This window comes from Mytilus trossulus, chromosome 7, assembly GCF_036588685.1.
Source record: "Mytilus trossulus isolate FHL-02 chromosome 7, PNRI_Mtr1.1.1.hap1, whole genome shotgun sequence".
NCBI lineage: Eukaryota > Metazoa > Mollusca > Bivalvia > Mytilida > Mytilidae > Mytilus > Mytilus trossulus.
The window spans coordinates 30,727,784-30,751,989 of record NC_086379.1 but is presented as its reverse complement, the minus strand read 5'-3'; the positions used below and the strand labels follow the sequence as shown (position 1 = coordinate 30,751,989).

General features: G+C 31.7%; 1 protein-coding gene across 3 annotated transcripts; it reads right to left on the bottom strand.

Annotated features, from left to right (window-relative positions):
- Positions 1–564: 564 nt before the first annotated feature.
- LOC134726961 (caspase-8-like) lies at positions 565–19,788 on the bottom strand. Of its 3 annotated transcripts, none has more exons than XM_063591358.1 (7): positions 19,623–19,788; positions 13,234–13,455; positions 10,412–10,638; positions 8,621–8,729; positions 3,657–3,779; positions 3,355–3,537; positions 565–2,241 (listed from the first exon to the last, which is right to left on the bottom strand). In XM_063591358.1, exons 2-7 carry the CDS (start codon positions 13,448–13,450, stop codon positions 1,916–1,918), a joined length of 1,185 nt encoding a protein of 394 aa, XP_063447428.1. In that variant the 5' UTR covers positions 13,451–13,455; positions 19,623–19,788; the 3' UTR covers positions 565–1,915. The 3 variants fall into 3 exon arrangements, with proteins under 3 accessions (XP_063447428.1, XP_063447430.1, XP_063447429.1); XM_063591360.1 differs by having other exon boundaries at positions 3,355–3,531; XM_063591359.1 differs by lacking the exon at positions 19,623–19,788 and adding an exon at positions 19,481–19,589.
- Positions 19,789–24,206: the final 4,418 nt, after the last annotated feature.

Below are 24,206 nucleotides of genomic sequence, written 5' to 3'. Positions count from 1 at the left end.
GGACTTAGCTAGGTATACGTGATAAGATATCATTTTGTGACCTTGTTCGCCAATGCCTCTAGTTTTCTATTACTTTCATAAAAATCTTAGGCCTTTCTTTATTAAAACTTTACTGTAAAAACAGCGACACAGATAAATACCCAGAACATGTGCAAGAGCAGAAACGTAATTAAATTAAAAAAAGGACTGAACCCCAATGAAAATTTAAAACGGAAAGTCCCTATTCAAGTGACAAAATCAAAAGCTCAAAAAGATGTACAACGACTGTCATATTCCTGACTTTTACTATCTAAGAAAGCGATTCTGAGATGGGAAAAAAGCTGGTGAGTTATATTATTCAATTATAGCTCATATAGAATGTATATTAAACTATATTTTTATATATTTTTAAAATCATGATAAAATGAAAATAACACTTTATGAATCTTGTGCTTCATTTATCAGGAACGCTCAAACGACATATGTTAAAGCCAAATATATATAAGATCAAAAACAAATAAATAGCTATATGACCAAAAGGACAAAAAATAATAGCCAAATTCATCTGAAATCAACTTCGCTTGAGGGAGCTACAAATACTATATGTCTCCAATAAATATTTCTACTATGAAAAATAAGAAAATTTGGTACGATTGCAAATGAAACTACTCTCCATCAGTGACTAGATGACATAGAAGTTTACAAGAATAGGTCACCGTAAGTGTACATGTATACCGTCTTTATACAAATCTGCTATACATTCTGTTTCCATGAACTTGACTTCAGATCTCATTCAAGACAGGACCCTTTGCTTCAAGCAACAGTGAGACTAAGACTGAGATAAGGATTTTAGAAGAATTTATTAACAACATTTAATTTAGACATGTATATATATATTTAGACACGCCGTCAAATGAAACTCATTAGGTCTTTCCACTTTTCGTGGAAAGACCTTTTGTTTTTCCTTGATTATAAGGGTCTTTCCACTTTTCTGTGGAAAGACCTATTGTTTTTCTTCTGATTATTTTTTTTTTCTTCCGCCTAATTTTGTTGTTGCGATAAACATTTATTTCGCAATATGTCGCTTAGATATTTGGTATATGATATCGAACAGTTTATGCGCTTTTGAAATTTACCCTGCGTAAACGAATACTTTTCTTTGTAGGAGTTATCTCCCCAAATACTGTTTTCCTTGTGAGCGCAACTCCTTCGCAACCGTAAAATATTATGACAAATTTCTTTTACAAAATTGCTCGTTATATTCTTTGCATGATTTGACCTATTTTGACCGAAGTGATATGAACGCTCCATATGATAGTTATTTCCCCTTATGCATTTGATATAAGTGATAAGCATTTCTATCTTGTAAACAATAAGTGCTAGAGACCAAGAATCTTTTGATTTGAGGTCCTTGGTCCAAAAAAATGAAAATTAGGTCAAGGTCAAAGGTCAAGGTCATATTCTAATTTTTGAATTTAGCTTATTCTCTCTTATTTCCAGAGACTGTATAAGATAACGACAAATTAGTTTAACTAAATTGTTTGTTGTGACATGTCGTTACACGTAAATTTTGATTGCAAGGGTACCTTAAACGTAAAAGGAAGTTTTCTCCCCTCTTGTATTTAGAAATACACGTATATTAACCAAATATAAATAAGACCTATAGTCTTTTGATTTGAGGTCCTTGGTTTGTGACCTTGAAATTGAGGTCAAGGTCATAGGTTAAAAGGACGTCCTAGATTTTGACCTTTGCTCTAAATTCATATAAATACATCATAAAGCCATAGGAACTAACATTATTAACTGATTTTTCCTATATCATTATCAAAATAGATCTTTACTTGTGGAAAGACCTTCAATTGTTCTCTGAACAATTGGTTTTTAAATTTTTTCTTTTTTTTATCTTTTTTTAATTATACAATATATTGTTTATATCTTACAAAAGCATTTCTGTTACCTTTTTCTTTGTCTTAGAAATGACTTGCTTAATTTTACGTAAAGAACTTTTTTTCTTAAAGTAAACTTCCTTTGTTAGACAATGAGCAAAGCAAGCAGGTGAGAAGTGACCGTTTAAATGATATTCTTTACTGTCCTTAGGAGGATTAAATGTTTTTTCACTAATGCCTGACAATACTTCTGTTAATATTTCCAAAAAGTTTTTTCTCTCTAACTTTCTTCGATCTTTTGCAAATTTTGCTAAACATTTGTACAGCTCATTTAGCATCCATCCTCCTTTTCCTGATGATCGCACCGCATAATTTCCTATTACAAGATTTAAAAAAAGAACTATTTCAGAATATATTAATTCATATTTACACCAAAGAAGGATGCTGATGTCTTTTGTTTAATTTCGTGTCATTTGGTTGCTGCTTGACTACAAATATGCCTCATATGAAACTTTAATGTAATACATTTTCGATTAAGATGTAATGACCTCAGACGGATTATGCACATGTTGAATCGAACCTCTTTTTTTGTCTTGCTTAGATTGTTTTTCAATAATGTGATGACCTTTATATTTTTATATAGTTTGTTGTTAACACTCGAAACTTAAAAACACTGAAGATTATGAAATTGAGAATGGAAATGTGGAATGTGTCAAAGGGACAACAACCCGACCATAGAACAGACAACAGCAGAAGGTCACCACCAGGTCTTCAATGCAGCGGGAAATTCCCGCACCCGGAGGCGTCCTTCAGCTGGCCCCTAAACAAATATATATATATACTAGTTCAGTGATAATGAACGCCATACTAAACTCCAAATTGTACACAAGAAATTAAAATTAAAAATAATACAAGACTAACACAGGCCAGAGGCTATGTATATGTATTAAATCAAAAAACAAACTTAAATATGAGTTTTGCTAAGGTGCATGGAAGAAAACATTAAAAACTCGCTTTTCATACATAATCTGAAACCTCTGAGTGAAGCATGCAAAGCAGTAAACGTTTACTTTATTTCTTCACCCGGTCAAGTACATTAAAAAGTTCACTTGATTCCCTCAGTTTTTTTACGCACTGAATTAATTTGCTGTTAGCGTTTCGAGTTGGTTGACAAAAACGGTGACTCGGTTTTAGCAACATATTTTCGCGGTCTTAATTTTGTAGATACCAGTACAGTTGTCTCATCTTCAAATTTACCGAGTGGATCCTATTACTGATGCAATATTTTGACAAAGTGTGAAGTTTCATGGCTAGGGATGCATGTATAGCGGGAGATGCTTACCATGTTAACGTATCCGGTCTTCCTTCTTTTGGATTTCATGTGTATTAATCGGGTGATGTTTGTATACCTTGATTTGCCTCTGCATAATCCTTTACGATATTTGACAACCAGTTATCTAAACTTTTGATTGTTTTTCTATCAACTTACCAGAAAGCGCCGCAAACATAATTACAGTGTTCTCTGGACATGGGACCAATGTAATAACAGGAACATGTTCGTCTGGTTCAGTCCCTTTGGCGTCTACTTCTTCTTTATGTGCACCTTCTGATCGAAGCACTTTGGATTTGGTCAAAGATGAAGCATGACGGATTTGTGTTTCCTTTTCTGTAACTAAAATTATTTTAATATTAATTTTCTGAAACACGATTCTCTGATAAGATGAAATAAAAGTTATTTTTTTATCGGATTAGTTTGATTAGAGATATAAATTTTACCAACTTCGGACTTACTTTGATATTTGACTTTTAAGTATGTGAAGTCATCATCATCATCTGTATCCGATGTATCAATGTCCTCATATACTTCATCAGCTGATTCTTTTTCATGATCGAAAGAGTCGTCTAGATCTGTGACTAGAAAAAATTACCATTTGGCTAATTATGCATCTTAAATTGGTATGTTATCATTTATATCTCACTTATATATAAGTTTTATGGTGATCGAGATTTTCATTGGGAGTGGTTTGATTAAAACGTTTTTCAACGATTTAAGAACACAAGTTTTTGATATTACATGTATGAACAAAGGATATTTGTAATTACCAAACATATTTGAGAGTATGCTGACTAACCACTTCTTCGGACAAAAAGACATACATACAAAGAGAAAATAACAGCGAACAAATTATCGTTAAGATATCTTGACTTGTAACCAGTACCCAATATGTTGGTCTGAAGTTTCTGATTATTCAAACTTTTTAAATAACTGTCTATATGAAGGAATTCTAATTACTATGATTTAATTTTTTCTATTACAATGGTCCTGGCCAATTTTTCTTGCTGTTTCATTGTCAAGAAGTTAAACTGGTTGATCATTTGAATTTAGTCTGCAACACGACTTTAATCCAAATCCTATGAATAAATAGAACAAATAGTTCATGAAACGGAAGATTTTGGTCCTTCTTTTGGTTGAGTGTTGTTAAGAGAGTTAAGAATCAATATATTGCCAAAACCCCTAAAATATTGAGTGAGAACTTATAACAATTTGCTCCTAAAACAGAGTTTGATAAACACAAAAATAATAATCTCTCAAGACTATTCCTTGTTCCCTATCCTACTCACAACTTATTTATCAAGTTGAAATTAACAATGAAAATAAAATGAATGCATTGATACTATATCTGCCCTTGAATTTTTACTAGATAACATTTTTGTTCGCTTTGGAGAATCCGTATATCGTCAGGTTATCGGAATTCCAATGGGGACTGACTGTGCACCACTTATTGCGGACCCGTTTTTGTATTGCTATGAGTTACAATTTATGACAAAAATCAGCAAAGACCCACCAAAACAACATCTGATACACAAATTTAATAATACTTTTAGATATTTGAATGATATTTTGGCTCTCAATAATGACGACTTCAGTATGTATACTAAAGAAATTTATCCTGTTGAACTTAATTTAAATAAAGCTAATACTAACAATGACCACTGCCCTTTCCTCGATCTTGATATCTATATCATTAACGGAAAGCTTAATACTATAATTTATGATAAAAGAGATGATTTCTGATTTCCTATCGTTAATTATCCATTTTTAGATGGTGACGTTCCTTTGTCACCATCTTACGGTGTTCATATATCTCAACTTCTACGATTCGCTCGTGTATGTAACAATGTTTTAGATTTTAACGAGAGAAATTTATGTATTACTGAAAAATTATTACACCAGGGTTTTCAATATCACAAACTAGTCAAAACAATTACTAAATGTTATCATCGGTATAAGGACATCATTTGTAAATATAGCTCAACATGCAGACTTCTTATACGTTCAGGTATTTCACATCCAATATTTTATGGAAATATTCTTTATAAAGCACAAAAATGTCAGTATTCACCTCAGAAGCTTTAAATAGACTTATTAAGAAGGGATATAGTTACGATACTGATGTCAGGTCATTAAAGATTGCATACTTTGGTGTTAATATTGATTCACTTATAGGGTCTTTGCATCGGCACTAAACACATTTATTAAAAAACCAGTTGTTGGCATGACACGGGTTATGTTCTTCTCATATATGTTATGATGGTATGATACTAAACCCCTCACGGGGAGGATTGTGCCTGATATTCATATGATGAGGACATAATATTTCAGTCAGTTTAATTGAAGTCTGGAGCTGGCATGTCAGTTAACTGCTAGCAGTCTGATGTTATTTATGTATTATTGTCATTTTGTTTATTTTCTTTGGTTACATTTTCTGACATCAGACTCGGACTTCTCTTGAACTGAATTTTAATTTGCGTATTGTTATGCGTTTACTTTTCTGCATTGGCTAGAGGTATAGGGGAGGGTTGAGATCTCACAAACATGTTTAACCCCGCCGCATTTTTGCGCCTGTCCCAAGTCAAGAGCCTCTGGCCTTTGTTAGTCTTGTATTTTTTTAACTTTTAGTTTCTTGTGTACAATTTGGAGTTTAGTATGGCGTTCACTATCACTGAACTAGTATATATTTGTTTAGGGGGCAACTGAAGGACGCCTCCGGGTGCGGGAATTTCTCGTGGCATTGAAGACCTGTTGGTGACCTTCTGCTGTTGTCTGCTCTATGGTCGGGTTGTTGTCTCTTTGGCACATTCCTCATTTCCATTCTCAATTTTATATACCCGTCCTGTCACCAATCCACTATATCTATTCCAATCGAAGGAGAATGAAATGTCGAAAGTGAAGGAACATGTTATAGAAAGATTCTGATTTCGATCTCGATGACATTTCTTAAATATTTGGTATTAACAAGTTATATGTTATATTTGAATCTATCAGGAGTTCCTACTTGGAAGTTATTGATGTTTTGTCGGACTATTTTTCTAAAAACTTTACATCAGCTAATTATCGTCACTGAACTCATTAGAGTTCAATAATATGGTATATATATTTTTTTTCTAATCATTTGTATATTATTTCCAACCCATCCCATATTCGGTGTATGGTAAGATTCTATACACTGACATTAATACTGGTAAATATATAATCAATGAACTTAAAGGTGCATTAGCTAAGATGTATAAAAAATAGAATATGATTTTTGTTAATTTAATCATTAATAAATGGGTAAAAATAAATCGCTTTTAGCAGCCAGTTTACTTCAATTTTGTCCCAAAAAAAATTCGCTGATAAATTATTCATTTGCAAGTAAATAATTTGATCTCATTGAATCCGTATTCATGTGACCTTAAATTTAATCCCTTTATTAAAGATTGTTTATGCATGTATTCTGCATGTTCAGTCATTAAAAGGAAAGAATGTCAAGATTGAAAGTGAATATATAGTGAACCATCGTTGACTGATTCGAGCCCCAAAAAAATCAGGTAAAATGATGATTAAGGTGGTATGTGTATCTTTCGCGATCTTGGATTGTTATAAAAAAGAGAACCTAAGGTCCAGATTTTCTATCAAGTTAGCAAAATTTGATGCAGGAATGCAGATATCTAATATGAATTTTCATTTAAAAGAACCAATTTATAAGAATATAACTTATAATTATTAATATTTTTACAAGTGTAGATTATTTTTTTGTTGTATTGAAATGTTTTTAAGGTTGGAATTTTAAGAGTAGGTAACTCGAAAACAGTGCATTTTCTGAAGGAATCTAAATGGAATTTTCCTATTTTGTACTTTAGCCGGGGGAAAAACATACGGTGACCCTACCTTTTCTTTTGATATTCTCAAAGCATTGTCTGAAAGCTATCTTTTCCTAATTTATTTTAAAATTCTATCATTTCGTTTAGTTTCAAATCACAAAATGGTGTTTTTTTTTCCTGTATAATCCATACAAAATGTGTCATTTTTTCACAACCTGTAGCTTGAGAAAATGGGAGGTGACCTATCATTTTTATTATATATTTGACCATATATCAATAGATACTACGGTTTGGCAAAGTATGAACAAATTCTATCATTTTCATTTTAGTCTCCCATACCACCTTAACTTCTTTTTACAATTTTAACATAACATAATATTTATCAAAGGTACCAGGATAAAACAAACATAGAAAAATCGAATTGCACTAGGTCGCAATTTATTTATATTAATGTTTATGTTTATTTCTGGTTATTCGTGGGCAATCTTGAGCGTTCATCGCGTTAGTTGATTAAATGGCATCTAGACTTAATACACATGAAATGTTGTTTTATATATTATCGAGTCCATGCATTGTTAATTGCGTATTTCAGACTTATTCTAATATGAATATATGTTTTAGAATGTTATAAATCGAATAAATGTATAAGAGTTGCATGGATTCAAATTGGTGAAAATGAATTTGATAGCTAATGCCCCTTTAATCAGAGATCCGGTTATTTGTTGAGACTAAATAAACTCATTATAGATACTAGGATAAAACCTTTTATATATGCCAGACGCGCGTTTCGTCTACAAAAGACTCATCAGTGACGCTCGAATCCAAAAAAGTAACAAGAATGTGTCCATAGTACACGGATGCCCCACTCGCATAATCATTTTCTATGTTCAGTGGACCGTGAAATTGGGGTCAAAAATCTAATTTGGCAATTAAATTAGAAAGATTATATCATAGGGAACATGTGTACTAAGTTTGAAGTTGATTGGACTTCAACTTCATCAAAAACTATCTTGACCAAAATCTTTAACCTGAAACTTGCACTATCCTTTTCTATGTTCAGTGGACCGTGAAATTGGGGTCAAAAGTCTAATTTGGCAATTAAATTAGAAATATCATATCATAGGAAACATGTGTACTAAGTTTGAAGTTGATTGGATTTCAACTTCATCAAAAACTACCTTGACCAAAAACTTTAACCTGAAACTTGCACTATCATTTTCCATGTTCAGTGGACCATGAAATAAGGGTCTAAAGTCTAATTTGGCAATTAAATTAGAAAGATCATATCATAGGGAACATGTGTACTAAGTTTGAAGTTGATTAGACTTCAACTTCATCAAAAACTACCTTGACCAAAAACTTTAACCTGAAACTTGCACTATCATTTTCTTTGTTCCGTGGACCGTGAAATTGGGGTCTAAAGTCTAATTTGGCATTTAAATTAGAAATATCATATCATAGGGAACATGTGTACTTAGTTTGAAGATGATTGGACTTCAACTTCATCAAAAACTACCTTGACCAAAAACTTTAACCTGAAACTTGCACTATCATTTTCCATGTTCAGTACTTCAATATAAGACTTATATTCAATACATGTAGAAAGTTACCATTGGCTGTAGCATCCACTTTGTCTTTTATGTGTCTACTTTTTATTGAAGTCATATTTTGTTTCGGATAGCCTTCATCCATTTTCCTGGTTCCTGCGACCCTACAAGCCTAAAAATATAGAAACTGATATTTGTATTATTTCAGGCCAACAACTATCACTAACACCTTTTTTTAACATACAAGATAACCTTCACAACATGTAAAAAAGTAAAAGGGAATTATTACAAACGAGATACATGCTGTTAGTTGGAATGTATGGAACGCAAATTAGAAATGTCAACATGCTTTGTAATTGCCAGCTTTTAAAAACTCTTTACACTTTTCTTGTGATATTATTTATAATTTCTTGATTAATTTGAAAAGAAGTAAAGGACTTCATTTTTTAAATGTCAAGTAAGCCACCTTTTACTTAAAATATAGACAAATAATTACACAGTAAATTGAGAAATAACTATAATATTCAAAATATATGATATATTTCTTAGTTTTTTTCATCTGTGTCGTTCATTGAAGAAAAAGGAGGAATGTTTTGTGCTCGGAAGTGTTCTGGTAAGTGTGTTCTTCTGAAGGAATAAACTTTATTAGATACGTAATATTGACATGTTGTACTGAAATTGACTTTCAGTTTATATCTGAATTTTTTGTTTAAATTTTAGAAATTCGCAATAATATTATATATTTACTTGATCGTTGAATGGTAGTGGTATAAATAAAAACGAAAATAAATGTCTAGGTGTACCACCACAAATTTAACCTATCAGTATCATGAGCGTTTTGTTAAAGTTGGCAGCGCCTAGCAAAACATTAGGTGCTTGTGATGTAGATGTTTACTTAGGGTACATTTAACAATTGAATGTACATAAATAGAACTGTAAGATGAATAAATATTTTGACGATCCCAAATTTAATTGCTATGATTTTGAATTGAAATTTTATGGCAGATTGGCCAAATAATAATATTTTAATTAAGAGTATCAGTAAACCTTAGTGATATTTTAATTGTAGGAGATTTGAACTTTATTGGATATTTGTCTCATTGGCAATCATACCGTATCTGGTTATTTCTATTACTCGTATGTGCTTATAGAACAATACCATGGTAGATTAAACATAATAAAGTGACCATCAAGAGTCGGATTGATGTATTAAGTTATCGCAAATTTACTTTATTGGCTGTGGAATTAAGCCAAAAAAAAACAGTTAACATTTACTTAAAGATGAAGACTTGTGTTTCCAGCAATGGATACTTAATGCGTTGGATTTGGTTCATTTAATAACACCGGTTTTAATTTTCATCATCAGAGAGTTAAAACTAATATTGAGGGTATGCGTTAAGCATCGTTAAATCTATGAATTCATTTTATATTTGAAGGCCATACGGTGACCTGCATTTGCTAACTACTATGTCATTTGATCTTTTGTGGAAAGTTGTATCATAGGCAATAATACCGTATCGTCTTATTTTTTAACGTTGATTATATGATTAATTTTGATAATGTGAAAGTAAGACGGAATTAAGAAGGTGTACCTTCAGTGAAATATTTGCATTCGTATTTCAGTCCATTACATTTGTGTTTTTGATTTTGATGAAACTTAAACGTAATTTTTCTAGTTTTAAGTTCTTTCAATGTTTAAAGTTCTTACGATTTCTTTATTGAAAGTAAGGGGTTAAAGTAAGTGTAATTGCCTTATGTCTGTCGTCCTTTTCAATAACGCATACACATTTAACAGCCCAAGCATGTGCTGGTACAATTTGTGACAAAATCCAATAAAAAAATTGTAAATTTTACCTGGATAAAAAAGAATTTTGGTTTTCCACATAGACCTTTACAATTATTGTCACTGAAGATGTCAATTAAATCACTGGTCTTAATTCCTTTTCCATCCACACCCAGGATTTCTTGCTCTCTCTCAAGTGATGCTTGGTGAGTGTCCGACTTTGTTTGCTCTTCATTACCATGAGAAGATACAACACACACAAAACAGTCGGATTTTTCGTGAACGCCTTCTTTTGCGACTAAAAGAATTAAAATCTATGAATAACAATAATAATAAGGTACAGACAACTAAAGGATAACATGAAGTATATTATGGCCTTTGTTAGTCTTGTATGATTTTTAATTTTAGTTTCTTGTGTATAATTCGGAGTTTAGTATGACGTCCATTTTCACTGAACTAGTATACATAATTTTTAAGGGGCCAGCTGAAGGACGCCTCCGGGTGCGGGAGTTTCTCGCTACATTGAAGACCCATTGGTGGCTTTAAGCTGTTGTCTGCTCTATGGTCGGGTTTTTATTGCTTTGACACATTCCCCATTTCCTTTCTCAATTTCATATACACAGAAGGATGTACAGTATATAAATTTCTACATTTTAAACTAAGTTTTTCAATAGATCTTAATAATGTCCCTTTTTTTTTATCTTGAACAGTACGATTGTACGAAATTACCTCATGTCAAAAAGATTATCTATATGAAAACATAGTGAGAGATTACAAATCAATACCTAATTCTCGAAATAAAAAAAAAAAACGTTTAGGGTTTACATATCACAACATCAAGGTTACTGTCCTCTCTGCAGATGTCCTTTACTCGGCACACGATTACGTTACAGGTTTAAATACAGAAAAATACATGAAAACCATAAAGAACTAACAATACAAATTTGATATAGGAAAGTTGCTTGAATGAAATATTATGGTATAATATAGATGACATATACCTTAATTTTCAAACAAAACAAAACAATTTTTACCGTATAGCAAAGTCATCAACTTTACAAGAAAACACTACTTTGAACAATGCATGGCCATTTCAAACGCTAAGGACGTCTCCATGAAAATCAATGTTTTTTAAAGAGTTTGCTAAAAGTAAATAATATCATTCAGACTTTTTAAAGAGTTTGATCATAGTAAATAATACCATTCAGACTTTATGGAGATATCTAAATCAATGTCTATTCCTGGTCAACAAAGGAGCAGAGACGTAAAGGACCGACTGTCATCATTTGCAAGGAATAGACAACTAGCTGGAATTTCGATTACTTTAAATACCCCCCCCCCCCCCCCCAAAAAAAAAATCTTTAGAGTCTCAACTTTTAAATACTTTTAATTAATTGTATAATGGTTTCCATTTATTTCGTCGTGGTGTACCAAATATTCTGCGCGTAGAATTTAAACAAGCTTACAGTCTGCTCACAAAACTGCGTATTTATGAACACTAGTTCGGGAATAAAAATCATCTAGATTTATTTTATAAGTCACTGGATGAGTACATGGGGAGGTATTTATATGTTTTTGTCTTTGAAGTGACTTTTATTTATGTAAACATGTGTTTTACAAGACCGTAAATAAAAATCCAATTAGGAGGTAACGGTTATACTTTGTAAGCTCCGACAGCATCAGTTAACAGCCGACCGCGCTGTTGCGGAGCCAGTAAACGGGTATTTGCGACCATCAAACCACCAATTGATGCCTTAAAATAAAATATTGTTATCTCCATTCTAATAAAACTGACAGGAAACAACATCAGATTGTACGTTTAAAATCTGTCATACGTTGTCTGCGCTTGTTCGTACGTTTTAAATTATAATCCTGGTACCTTTGATAACTATTCATAGAATTAATTGTGAATTGATGCCATGAGAGTTAGTGACGTTGTCCAATCAAAATGAACGTTACAAACAATGCTGCATTAGAATTATGAATCACAGCATCAAACTGTTGTCTTGTGACTGTACCATATGATACGCTTTAAATCGCACCTCGTTTCCATAATAGTTATCAAAGGTACCAGGATTATAATTTAGTACGTCAGACGCGCGTTTCGTCTACATAAGACTCATCAGTTACACTCAAATCAAAATATTTATAAAGCCAAACAAGTTCAAAGTTGAAGAGCATTGATGATCCAAAATTCCAAAAAGTTGTGTCAAATACGGCTAAGGTAATCTTTGCCAGGGATAAGAAAATCCTTAGTTTTTCGAAAATTTCAATGTTTTGTAAACAGGAAATTAATAAAAATGACCACATTATTGATATTCACGTCAACACCGAAATGTTGACTACTGGGCTGGTGATACCTTCGGGGACGAAACGTCCACCAGCAGTGGCATCAACCCAGATGTGTAAATAGTTATCAAAGGTACCAGAATTATAATTTAGTACGCTAGACGCGCGTTTCGTCTACATAAGACTCATCAGTTACACTCAAATCAAAATATTTATAAAGCCAAACAAGTACAAAGTTGAAGAGTATTGATGATCCAAAATTCCAAAAACTTGTGCCAAATACGGCTAAGGTAATCTATGGCTGGGATAAGAAAATCCTTAGTTTTTCGAAAAATTCAATGTTTTGTAAACAGGAAATTAATAAAATTACCACATTATTGATATTCATGTCAACACCGAAATGTTGACTACTGGGCTGGTGATACCCTCGGGGACGAAATGTCCACCAGCAGTGGCATCGACCCAGTGGTGTAAATAGTTATCAAAGGTATCAAAAAGGTTTGAAAGTTGGTTCAAAAGAGAGGACACAAAAATATGGAAAAAGACTTTTTAACATAGTCATACAATGTAGGGTTTTGTGATCTAGAAAAAAAATGTTCCTTACTATCTGTTGCTATTTTAAGCATCTCGTCTGCTTTTTGATCCTCAAATGATAATATCTTAAATCCTAATTCCTTGAAGATTTTTTTCAAATGTCTGCGATCAAGTTCATCTCCATTTCTCGTACCATCTTTGCTTTCAAAATATTTATTGTGTATCAATAAAGCAATGCCTCTTTCCGCTTGGCCGAAGTTATATGTTATGCTATCTGATGAATCCATGGTTTCTTAAAGAAAAGAAATTATAGAGAATAAATTACAAGTTAAATTTTTTTTTAATCTTAATTTTAAATCAAACAATTTATTATGTTTGATGACGAACATAGTTAGAAATGAATGAATATATATATATTTCTCTAATTCTTACTCGATTTATCCTTTTCCTGACCTGTTGATTATATTTATTTAATCAACGTGTGGTTCTTTGATCTCAGTTGTTCATTGGTCAAGACTCGATTATGACGTCAAATTTTCTTGCTTTCCTCTAAAATTCCTATTGTGGCCTCACGAAAAAAGGCGACCATGCCTGATGACGTCGCATAGAAAGAACACATCTTTTGCGTGCTGTTCGAAAAGAAGGATTTAGATTGTCTGCATACCGTCTTAAAATCATTAGAGAAACAGATGCCACCCCCAAATCTCGTACAATACGATATTTATCCACTCTCGACATTTAAATTTTGAATATTTAAATATGAAAATTTAACTGTCTCGAGTGGATAAATATCGTATTGCACTTGATGCAGTGGTAGAATCTATATATATATCCAAATCGTATTCATGATGTTTCCCAAAAATTTAAAAGTGCCATTAAACATTTACACATAATTTGATATGAAATAATACTATTTTATTGATGAATTATTGCTATGATATTTACTCTTAAATATTGAATTCATCATTTTTATATTTTTTCGTCTTACATGTATACAAATTCTTATAGTGCATACCACTAACAATATAAGATAGTATCAGATTATTACATGGCATTTTTCATATCGCATGTATTATCAGCCCTAGGTTCAATATCAGCCCAAGAGCCGCATGGCTCGAGGGCTGATATTGACCGAGGGCTGATAATACATGCGATATGAAAAATGATATGTTATGATCTTTTTATCATATGCTTCAACAGTAAAGAAAAGTAACAGATTTATATATAGATCCTTTTTAGACGGTGGTTCCCGAAAAGAAGTTGAAAGAGTAAAAAGTTCACGGACCGTCGGACCCAAAATTTGACACATTCAATATGAAATCTTTCTATCATATGCCTAAACGGAGAGAAAAACACAGTTTAATATGGACAAATCGACAAAAATAATTTCAACAATATACGTAATGAACATTATATCTATTGTTTGGAAAAGTATTTTTTTAAAGTAACTTTATAAATTATGTTTCAGAAAAACAAAAAAATGCATTTATTCAATAATTTTTTTTTTATTTAATTTTATAATTTTACACAATATAATTTCCAGTTTCAACAATATACATAATTATGAACAGTTTTGGAAAAGTCAATTATTTAAAAGAAACTTTCCAAATTATGTTTCAGAAAAAAATAAAAAAATGCATTTATTTAATAATTTGTTTGTTTTTTAATTATTTTAATTTATTATTTTTATTATTTTACACGATATACTTTCCATTTCAATTGTTTTGCACACTACTTTGTAATGTTTTTCACTGAAAACGTAGCATTGAAGTGTATTTTCCGGAATTGGCCGAGTATCACCGGAATGCCATGTGATAACGTTACGGAAAGGCATGTGATAACAATCGAACCATGTGATAAACTTTTCATATCAGCCCGCTAAGCACCAATTCGAAAAATATGAAATTTACGTCAATTTAATGCTATTATCATACGGTAAAATTTATATGTTATTTAGTCTAAGTATATGATAATAATAATTATATTCTTTAAATGTCTTGTACAAAGTCAGGAATATGGCAGTTTTACAAATAGCTCGTTTCTATTCATTTTGGCGTTTGTTTTTCTTACAGTTTAGTGTTCATGTTGTTTCTTTGTTTTCCTCTAATTGTTGATTTGTTTCCATCGTTTTTAGTTTGCAACCCGGATGTGTTTTCTCTAAATCAATTTATGACTTTTAAACACCGGCATCCTACTGTAGCCTTTATTTACAATTAAACATTCAATAAGACATCTATGTGACTTATAATACGACACGAGGCACTGGTGGTAAGCGGATGGTCGAAAAGTAAATTTATTGTTAGGCGAAAATGGGAGACAACTCTAGAGATCAGTTTTCTTTTTTCAATTTTCGTGCAGTAAAATGTTCATTTCAGCCAAACCGCTTGTCTCATACATAGTTATCGTCAGTGTGTTGATATCTAAATAAGATTTGATGCATGAAATCATTCGAGTGTTTGCAAAATAGTCATTAAAAATTCGAGCGTTTTACTACACGAAAATTGAATAAGAATAATAACTTATAACTCACTTACACCTGAAAATACACAATTAAACAAAAGTAAAGTCCTCTTTGTGTGAACAGACAAATATGTCAAATTTGAAGTTTATATCGTTTTATGTCCAATACTTATTACATTAAGTTCCACAAATGAAATAGAAAAGGCGTCCTTAACACAAGTGGAAAAAATACACATATATTGCGTATGGATATCTAACTTGTAACTTTCCGATAAATTATATTAAGGTCATCTGAAACGAGTGACTGGTGAAAAATAATGTTTATCCAATTCTTTAAACGATGCATGTATATATCATAAACTTAGTCTTCTGTGCACGATTTTATCTTTTTTTTACGCAAACATATACTATTAGTTTAATCGTAATTTTTACTCTCTCTGTCTGCTATGATGTGAAAATATGGCACCTTATAGTTAACAATGAATATTGAGCACATGTATAACATGTATAATCAGATAGAATCATATTCAAAACAGTGTGGTCCTGGCCATTGATTGACGACCTAAATTGTCCCATTGACTGGGACAGATTATGTGAACGTTTGTCGGTAACGACCATTGCTCACTATGTACTTATTATAGTTTTTAACCTGTGGGGTCACCAAAGGTTCTTAACGCCTTTAATAATAAAATAATTCGAAAAATTATTCAGGAATAACCTTATGTTTTGATTTATATTATTGATATAAATCAACACATCGTACAATTCCGGATTAGTTTTTCGAATTGCTTTATTTAGGTGTTGAGAACCTTTGGTGACCCCACAGATTCAGTGTCTTTAACAAGTACATAGTGAGCAGTGATTGTTACCGACAAACGTTCACCTAATCTGTCCCAGTCAATGGGATAATTTAGGTCGTCAATCAATGAAAACTATCCATTTAGTTATAAAATAAACATATGCATCAATTTATTTTTAATTTGAGGTTTCATATGACTTTAAAAGGTATTTATAACTTCAGAACTGTAGTACAAAAGATCTTTTGAACATCCAGTGAATTTGAAATTCAAACTATATTTAAAGCTTTATCTCAGAGACTGTGATGATTAGTTATATATAAAGGAAAAAAATAGTGTTCATTCAGTCGTTTCGAATTGACCCGATTTTCTGAAATCTTATTTTGCTTTAGACATTTCAAATTTATATCACATTCAATGGAAGCAATTCATATCGTACCTTGACCATTACGTACCTCTGTCATTTCGTACCCAAATTGGCCATTTCGATCCCAAAATTTACCATTTCGTACCCACGATATTATCCATTTCGTACCCTATGGCCTAAATGAATCTACCATTTTGTACCTCATGGACTTTTAATACATGTTAACTATTTTGTATCATATTTTTGTAAAGTTTTCATTATTTTAATATTTATTAAAATATAACATAAATAAAATTATGCAATTAGACGGAAACATTTTCTAAGACTGATGATTGGTTTGATTATGCAGCAATTGAAATCTTTAACACTGTTTGTTTGTATGATTTGTCCTTAGAAACGGATTATCCGGTGTGTGTCCAATTGCAAATTTCGCGTGAGAAATGCCAATTATTGGTATGTCAGATTTCTAGAGTGTCATGAATTCTTATTATTCATAATCGATCTTAGAGTAAGGACACGTCTTCACTATCAAGCAGCTCTTATTCAAGCCAGACATTACCCTTTGGTGGCATTTTGAAGAAAAAACCAAAACCAGTTACACAGAAACTTTTTGAATATTTATGCAAGTTACATGTATTTTTATTGTCGCCTTTAATTTTTCCGTATATCTTGTTCATTCGTTTATTCCGGTACGCTTCCGTTAGGTGTCCGTTATATGCGGTACTCGTACGTTGGATGTACATTCGACATCCGTTCTGTCCAGTACGTTTCCGTTTCTCGTATGTTGCTTATCCGGTGTGTGTCCATTATGCATTCGTTACGCGTCCGTTTTATTTGCTCAGCACATTAACGGACTCCCAACGGATAATAATTTTGTCAACGGAAAACTTTTATTTTCATCCGTTAGGCGTCAGTTCGTGCTATCCGGTAAGGTGTGACCACAGCTTAAAGGTAGTTTAAGCCTCGGTTACACCTTAACGGATAGCTCGAACGGACGCCTAACGGATAACTTTTTGTTCAATCCGTTCATGTCCGTGAGACGTCCGTTCTTATCCGTTAGACGTCTATCCATATCCGTTGCGTGTCCATTTAGCGTACGTTATATCCCGTGGACGTCCGTTCTGTTTGGTGGACAATTTTGAGCACGTTCAAAATTTTGAACGGACGTCCAACGGATGAAATGTCCGTTGAACGTCCGGTAGGCGTCCATTTGTACGGTACTCGTCCGTTTCGTTTCCGTTTTTTATCAGTTACGTATCCGTTATACATCAGTTGGAGGTCTGCTAGATATATTCGCCAACGGACGTCTACCGGACGCTTAACGGATAAAACGGATGTTAAACGAATGTGAATCGGACTTCTACCGGACGTATAACGGATAAAACGGATGATGAACGGATCTGAAACTGATAAATGCCAATTGAAAATTTTGCATCAGAAATAAAATTGAATTGCGAATGGAAAAGCCATTTATTGGTATATCAGATGTCTCAAGGTTCATGAATTCTTATTATTAATAATCGATCTTAGAGTAAGGCCACGTCTTCACAATCAAGCAGCTCTTATTCACGCCAGACACTGCTCTTTGGCAGCATTTTGAAGAAAAAAACAAGACCAGTTACACAGAAACAATTTGAATATTTATGCGATTTACATGTAAAATAATGTCGCCTTTAATTTTTCCGTATATCTTGTTCATCCGTTTTATGCGGTACTCGTCCGTTGGATGTACGTTCGACATCCGTTCTGTCCGGTACGTCTCCGTTACTCGTACGTGGCATATCCGGTGTGTGTCCGTTATGCATTCGTTACGCGTCCGTTTTACATCAACGGACTCCCAACGGATAACAATTTTGCCAACGGACAACTTTTATTTTCATTTGCTAGGCGTCCGTTCGTGCTATCCGGTGGCTTTAAACGCATACTTGGTACGTATAGTTCAGTTTTAAAGGGATCAGTTAAGTAGGAAATTAAGGTCTACACAACGTATCAGTTGCAGTTTCGTGGATCTTCAATTTCGTTGTTTTGGCAAAGACTGCATACATTCCTTTCGAAAAATTTGTTATTTGTTGAATATTTGAATTCGTGGTTCATCTGTACCCACGGGATCCACGAAATTTGGTAACCAACGAATAATAATGAATTCACAGTATTATTGATAAAATAACCCAGCAAACAAATGTATTATATATAAATAACGATGATCTTGACTGAACATGAACATGGACAAGCGATGAAAATGTCAATCGAATTCAAAGGTATCACATGTTAGTGTTATTCAAGACAACATGATACGATCGTGCAGTATCAGTTCTAAAGTCTAGTAAATAGAAATGAACATTCTCTAGATGAAAGATGCTGTATACATGATATATCATGATGATACGTTTAACGAAAAAAAAGGAAAATAAGCATTTAGTCGTTCGTAATTATGTAAGATTTTACGAAAATAAACTTTGTCAGTATATTCAGATTCACCTATTCCAAAAATGACAATCTATTCTTAATGAAACACATCTCTTTTGTGTATAAACATGTAGATAGAAAGTCAATGACCCCTATGAAATGGTCAACAGAACAAAGGAAACGGGAGACATGACGATTTCATTGTAAGATTTGTTGTAAATGTTGTGTGTATGACCTGACGCTAGTGTTAAATCACAGGTTACTCATCTCTTGTTTTTTACAATTACAATTTCACTGTGTTTTTGGAATCAAGAATGGTGTCCTGATTTTGATCGATATAAACAATTGATCGTCAATCTAACCACATACATTGAATTTGTGTATATCCGCATAAACACTTTAAATACACACAATGCATACACATCTTACCTGAGCGATGTTGTTTTCTAAATATAAACTTGAAAACGAATTCATGAATGTTATCGGAAATCTTTTAATCCCTGTAAATTCCACTCATTATGAAAATGACTATACCCAGTTAGAAAAAGAAATAAGTACATATTCAAACAAAGGACAAATTGCCTTAATAGGAGATTTTAACTCCCACACTAGCAGTTATCCAGATTTTATAGAAAATGATGACTCAGATCTATTTAATATACATTCTCAAAATATATTACCTCAAAATTATGATGTGGATCAATTTTTAAAAAGAAATAACCAAGATAAAATACTAAATGCACAGGGTAACAATCTTTTAAAATTATGCTTGTCATCAAGACTTCGTATACTTAACGGCAGATACATTGGTGATTCTTTGGGATATTTTACATGTTTCACGCCCAATGGCTTGAGTACAGCCCAGGAGTACAGTAGATTATGCTATTGTAAGTAAGAGTCTCCTGACCTCAGTAATATACTTTAAAACTAATGAAATCAACTACCTTTCAGATCATGCACAAATTGAAATATTTCTTAAATGTAATATAAGTGAAAAACAGTATCTGTTTCCAGAAGACAAATAGAAAACAATGAAATCTTATAAGTGGAACGATAACTCCAAAAATATATTAATTCAAACTATATCTTCTGAAAATTTTATAAATGAAATTATAAACTTTGAAACAAAGAAATATAGTGAAAATCAAAATGGGATAGATCAGGCAGCTAGTGAGCTTGATTTAATTTTAGGCAACTTAACAGAAAAATCTTGTACATTAAGATATGTAAGAGGTATACCAAACTCTAAAAGAAACAAAAAAAAAGAAACAAAAATGGTCAGATAATGAAGTATATGAATATAAAAAGTCAATAAATGCAGTCGGAAAAGAATTAAGACAAAATCCCTTTAACTGTTAACTGAAACATAAATATTTTTGTTTACTCAAATCATTTAGAAAGTTAATAAAACAGAAAAAAATAGAATATAAAAAGAAAATCTTTGATAAACTTTCAGATTCGATGAATAAAAATCCTCAGGAATACTGGAAAATACTAAAATCACTAGAAAACAAAAATATAAATGGAGATGATGATTTAAAAGAAATGTTAAAGGACAGTGAAAGCACAATTAAACATTTCCAAAATCAAGGAAAGTTTTCAAAAATAAATAATGATTTTCAAACCAAAATTGAGCAAAAGCTGAAAAATATTGAAGATACTATTTCTTATAACCCTGAAACAGACAGGCCTATTACTTGCTCTGAAATTAATTGTATTTAAAAAAACTTAAAAAATGGAAAAGCAAGTGGTCCAGATAGTGTGTTAAACGAGGTAATTAAATTTAGTAGTCCAGTAACTACCAAATTAATCTTATGTTAAAAACAGGACACTATCCAACTTCATGGAATTCTGCATACATAACTTTAGTACATAAATCTGGTGACAAATGTAACCCAAGCAACTACAGAGGAATTTCTTTAATCAACTGTATATCCAAATTATTAAGTAGTATCTTAAATCAAAGAATGATTAAAACTATGGAAAAAAAATTAACTAATGCCCAATTTGGATTTAGAATTAATCATAGAACTGCAGACAGTGTATTTATCCTTAAAACTTTGATTAATAAATATATTCAAAAAAATAAAAGAAAACTTTTTGTCTGTTTTGTAGATCTCCCTTTGGAGAATTGGAATGCTTTATAAATTAGCTAAAATGGGTGTAGGGAAACATATGTTTGAAATAATAAAACAACAGTTTATTCATACTGAAGCATCTTTAAAATATAATGATAAACATTCTAGATTATTTCCCATTGACCGAGGAGTAAAACAAGGGGACAGTATAAGTCCCACACTCTTCAATTTATTTATTAATGATACAGTTGAAAATTTTGACCATAAAGGTTCAACACCCTTGAGAATATTAAATTCTGATAAAGGAAGTCTTTTGTTTGCCGATGACCTTATAATTTTATCGGAAAGTAAAGAAGGTCTTCAAAATAGCTTAAATAACTTATCAAATTACTGTGAAAAATGGCAATTATGTATTAATACTAAAAAAACAAAAACAATGATCATTGAACAAAAAACTACAAAACTGGAACCATACATTGTAAGGTTCAATAATGAAAAAAATAATAACGTTACTGAATATAAATTTCTGGGCACTCTGATAAAAAAATAATGGAAATTTAAATGCAAGTTTAATAGATTTAGCCAAAAAAGCTAGGAAAGCTCTGTTTTCATTAAAAACACATGCAGCCTTTTTTGGAAATTTCCCTGTTAATGTATCCTGTAATCTTTTTGATTCTCTTATAAAACCAATTTTAACATATAATGCTGAAATATCATACATGGATACATATCAATCTTATTATAGAGCAAAAGGCAGATTAAAATCTCAAAACAAAGATATAGATAATTTCCAATATTTGGATAAGACTCCCTTCGAAAAGGTTCATGTTAATTTCTGTAAATATATTCTAGGTACTAAAAAAACATCTGCTAATTTAGGTGTTAAAGCTGAACTTGGTAGACAACCAATAGAAAAATATATAAAAACACAAGCAATTCTTTATTGGGCTAGATTAAATACTGAAAACATAAACCCGTTACTAAAAGAAAGTTATACATTAAGTAAACACCTTGATTCACAAGGAGTTTATACTTGGTCCACTTTTATAAAAGATTCAACACAAGAAATGAATATTGATATACAAAAAGTAATGTCCTGTCAAAACATGGAACAAGTTAACAAATTAAAGTCTTGGATTAAGAATATTACAAGTAAATTTTATTCAGAACTACTGGAAAATAAAATAAATAGTTTGAACGAAAATAACAAACTTTTTCTTTACAAAATTATTAAAGTCAAACAAGACCAAGAATTTTATCTTAAATATCAAAATTTTGAAACTAGACGTTTATTTACAAAAATTAGAATTAGTGACCATAATTTGCTCATTGAGAAGGGCAGATATCTAAAAATACCTCGAGACAATAGAACTTGTTCAACTTGTAAAACCTTAGCAGATGAAAATCACTTTCTCCTCCACTGTCAAATTAATAACGTTTTACGTATAAAACTTTTTAATGACATGGCAATAGATAATCCTATGTTTCCAAATCTATCTGATACACAAAAACTAGTAATCCTACTAAATCCTTCTAATATAAACCAAGTGAAAAAAAAACAGGTTCCTTTATAAAACAGTCTTTAGAGCTGATGACAGGGGACTCTTAGTTAGTTTTACTTGTATATATATAGATATGTGTGTGTTCAACTCAGTTATTTTATTGTTGTTTTTACTTTTGTTTATGTCACAAGTATAATGTTACTTATATGACAAATAAAGATTATTTAATCTTTTTCACAAAATAAGTGAAAGGTAAAATATATAAGGTGTGGTAATCGTGAAAAAATTGGCATGTGTCATTAGAGAGGAGCTACATAATGTTCCAATTAATTCGACTGAAAACTTTGAATTACAAAACCTGGTAGGACAAAAATAGATGATCATTATATATATTAGGATCAACGATTAACAGGCAAGTCATATTAAAACTGAATATAGGATATTCATCCAATGGTTAAGCTTTATTAATCACTTATGCATGTTATGTGCATGCACGAAAATGATGAAGCAAAGACCATGAAAAGTCCGATAAATCAATAAGTCCCTTTTAAAATTTCAAAGGAATTAAGAGGCTAAATGTAACAAAAATAATTTCCACATAATTGTAAATGAATGATACGGAAAAGGTGCGGAAAAGTGAAATCAGATTACATCAAAAGTGCACAGCTAACTTTGTCATTAAAATAATATAAGGTAACCAATCATAGGGATTTTATATGGAAGGGAATATCCGCCATAATGACAATTCTTTATTTGTAAAATGTAATTTCTTAATTTGTACAATATTGTAACATGTAACTTCTTAATTTGTAAATGCAATTTCTCAATTTGTTAACATATTTTCTTCATTCGTTTCATGAATTTCTACATTTCTTGATTTGTGAAATGTAACTTCTTAATTTGTAAATGCAATTTCTTAATTTGTTAACGTATTTACTTCATACGTTTCATGAATTTCTATATTTCTTAATTTGTGGAATGTAACTTGTTTCTTCGTTTGAGTCACGTTTCGGGAGATCGTGTCAGTGCAATTGTTACCGCTGCTAGCCAAAGAGAAGTTACGTTTCTAAAGAAAAGTTTTGTTATAGAATGAAATAGTTACACAATATTGCACACGAGGTCGCTGTGGATCCATGTCAACTCGTACCTTTAAAAAAATATCTCAAGTTTATCAAATTTCTTAGGAGAAAGCGATTATATGAAGTTCTTTCATATACAACGATTGAATAATTATAATCACACAATATTCTACACAGCGATCATTTATCAGTGGCAGGAATTTGTTTGACTACTATGCTTTTGTATGGGGACAGATGGTAGGAACCCCCTTTCCTATTTGACTTGAAAGTGTTTGAACCTCCTTTTAAAATGGCTGGATTTGCGACTGATTAGTGGATAATAGGCTCCAACATACAAAAATAGAACTGGGTGGT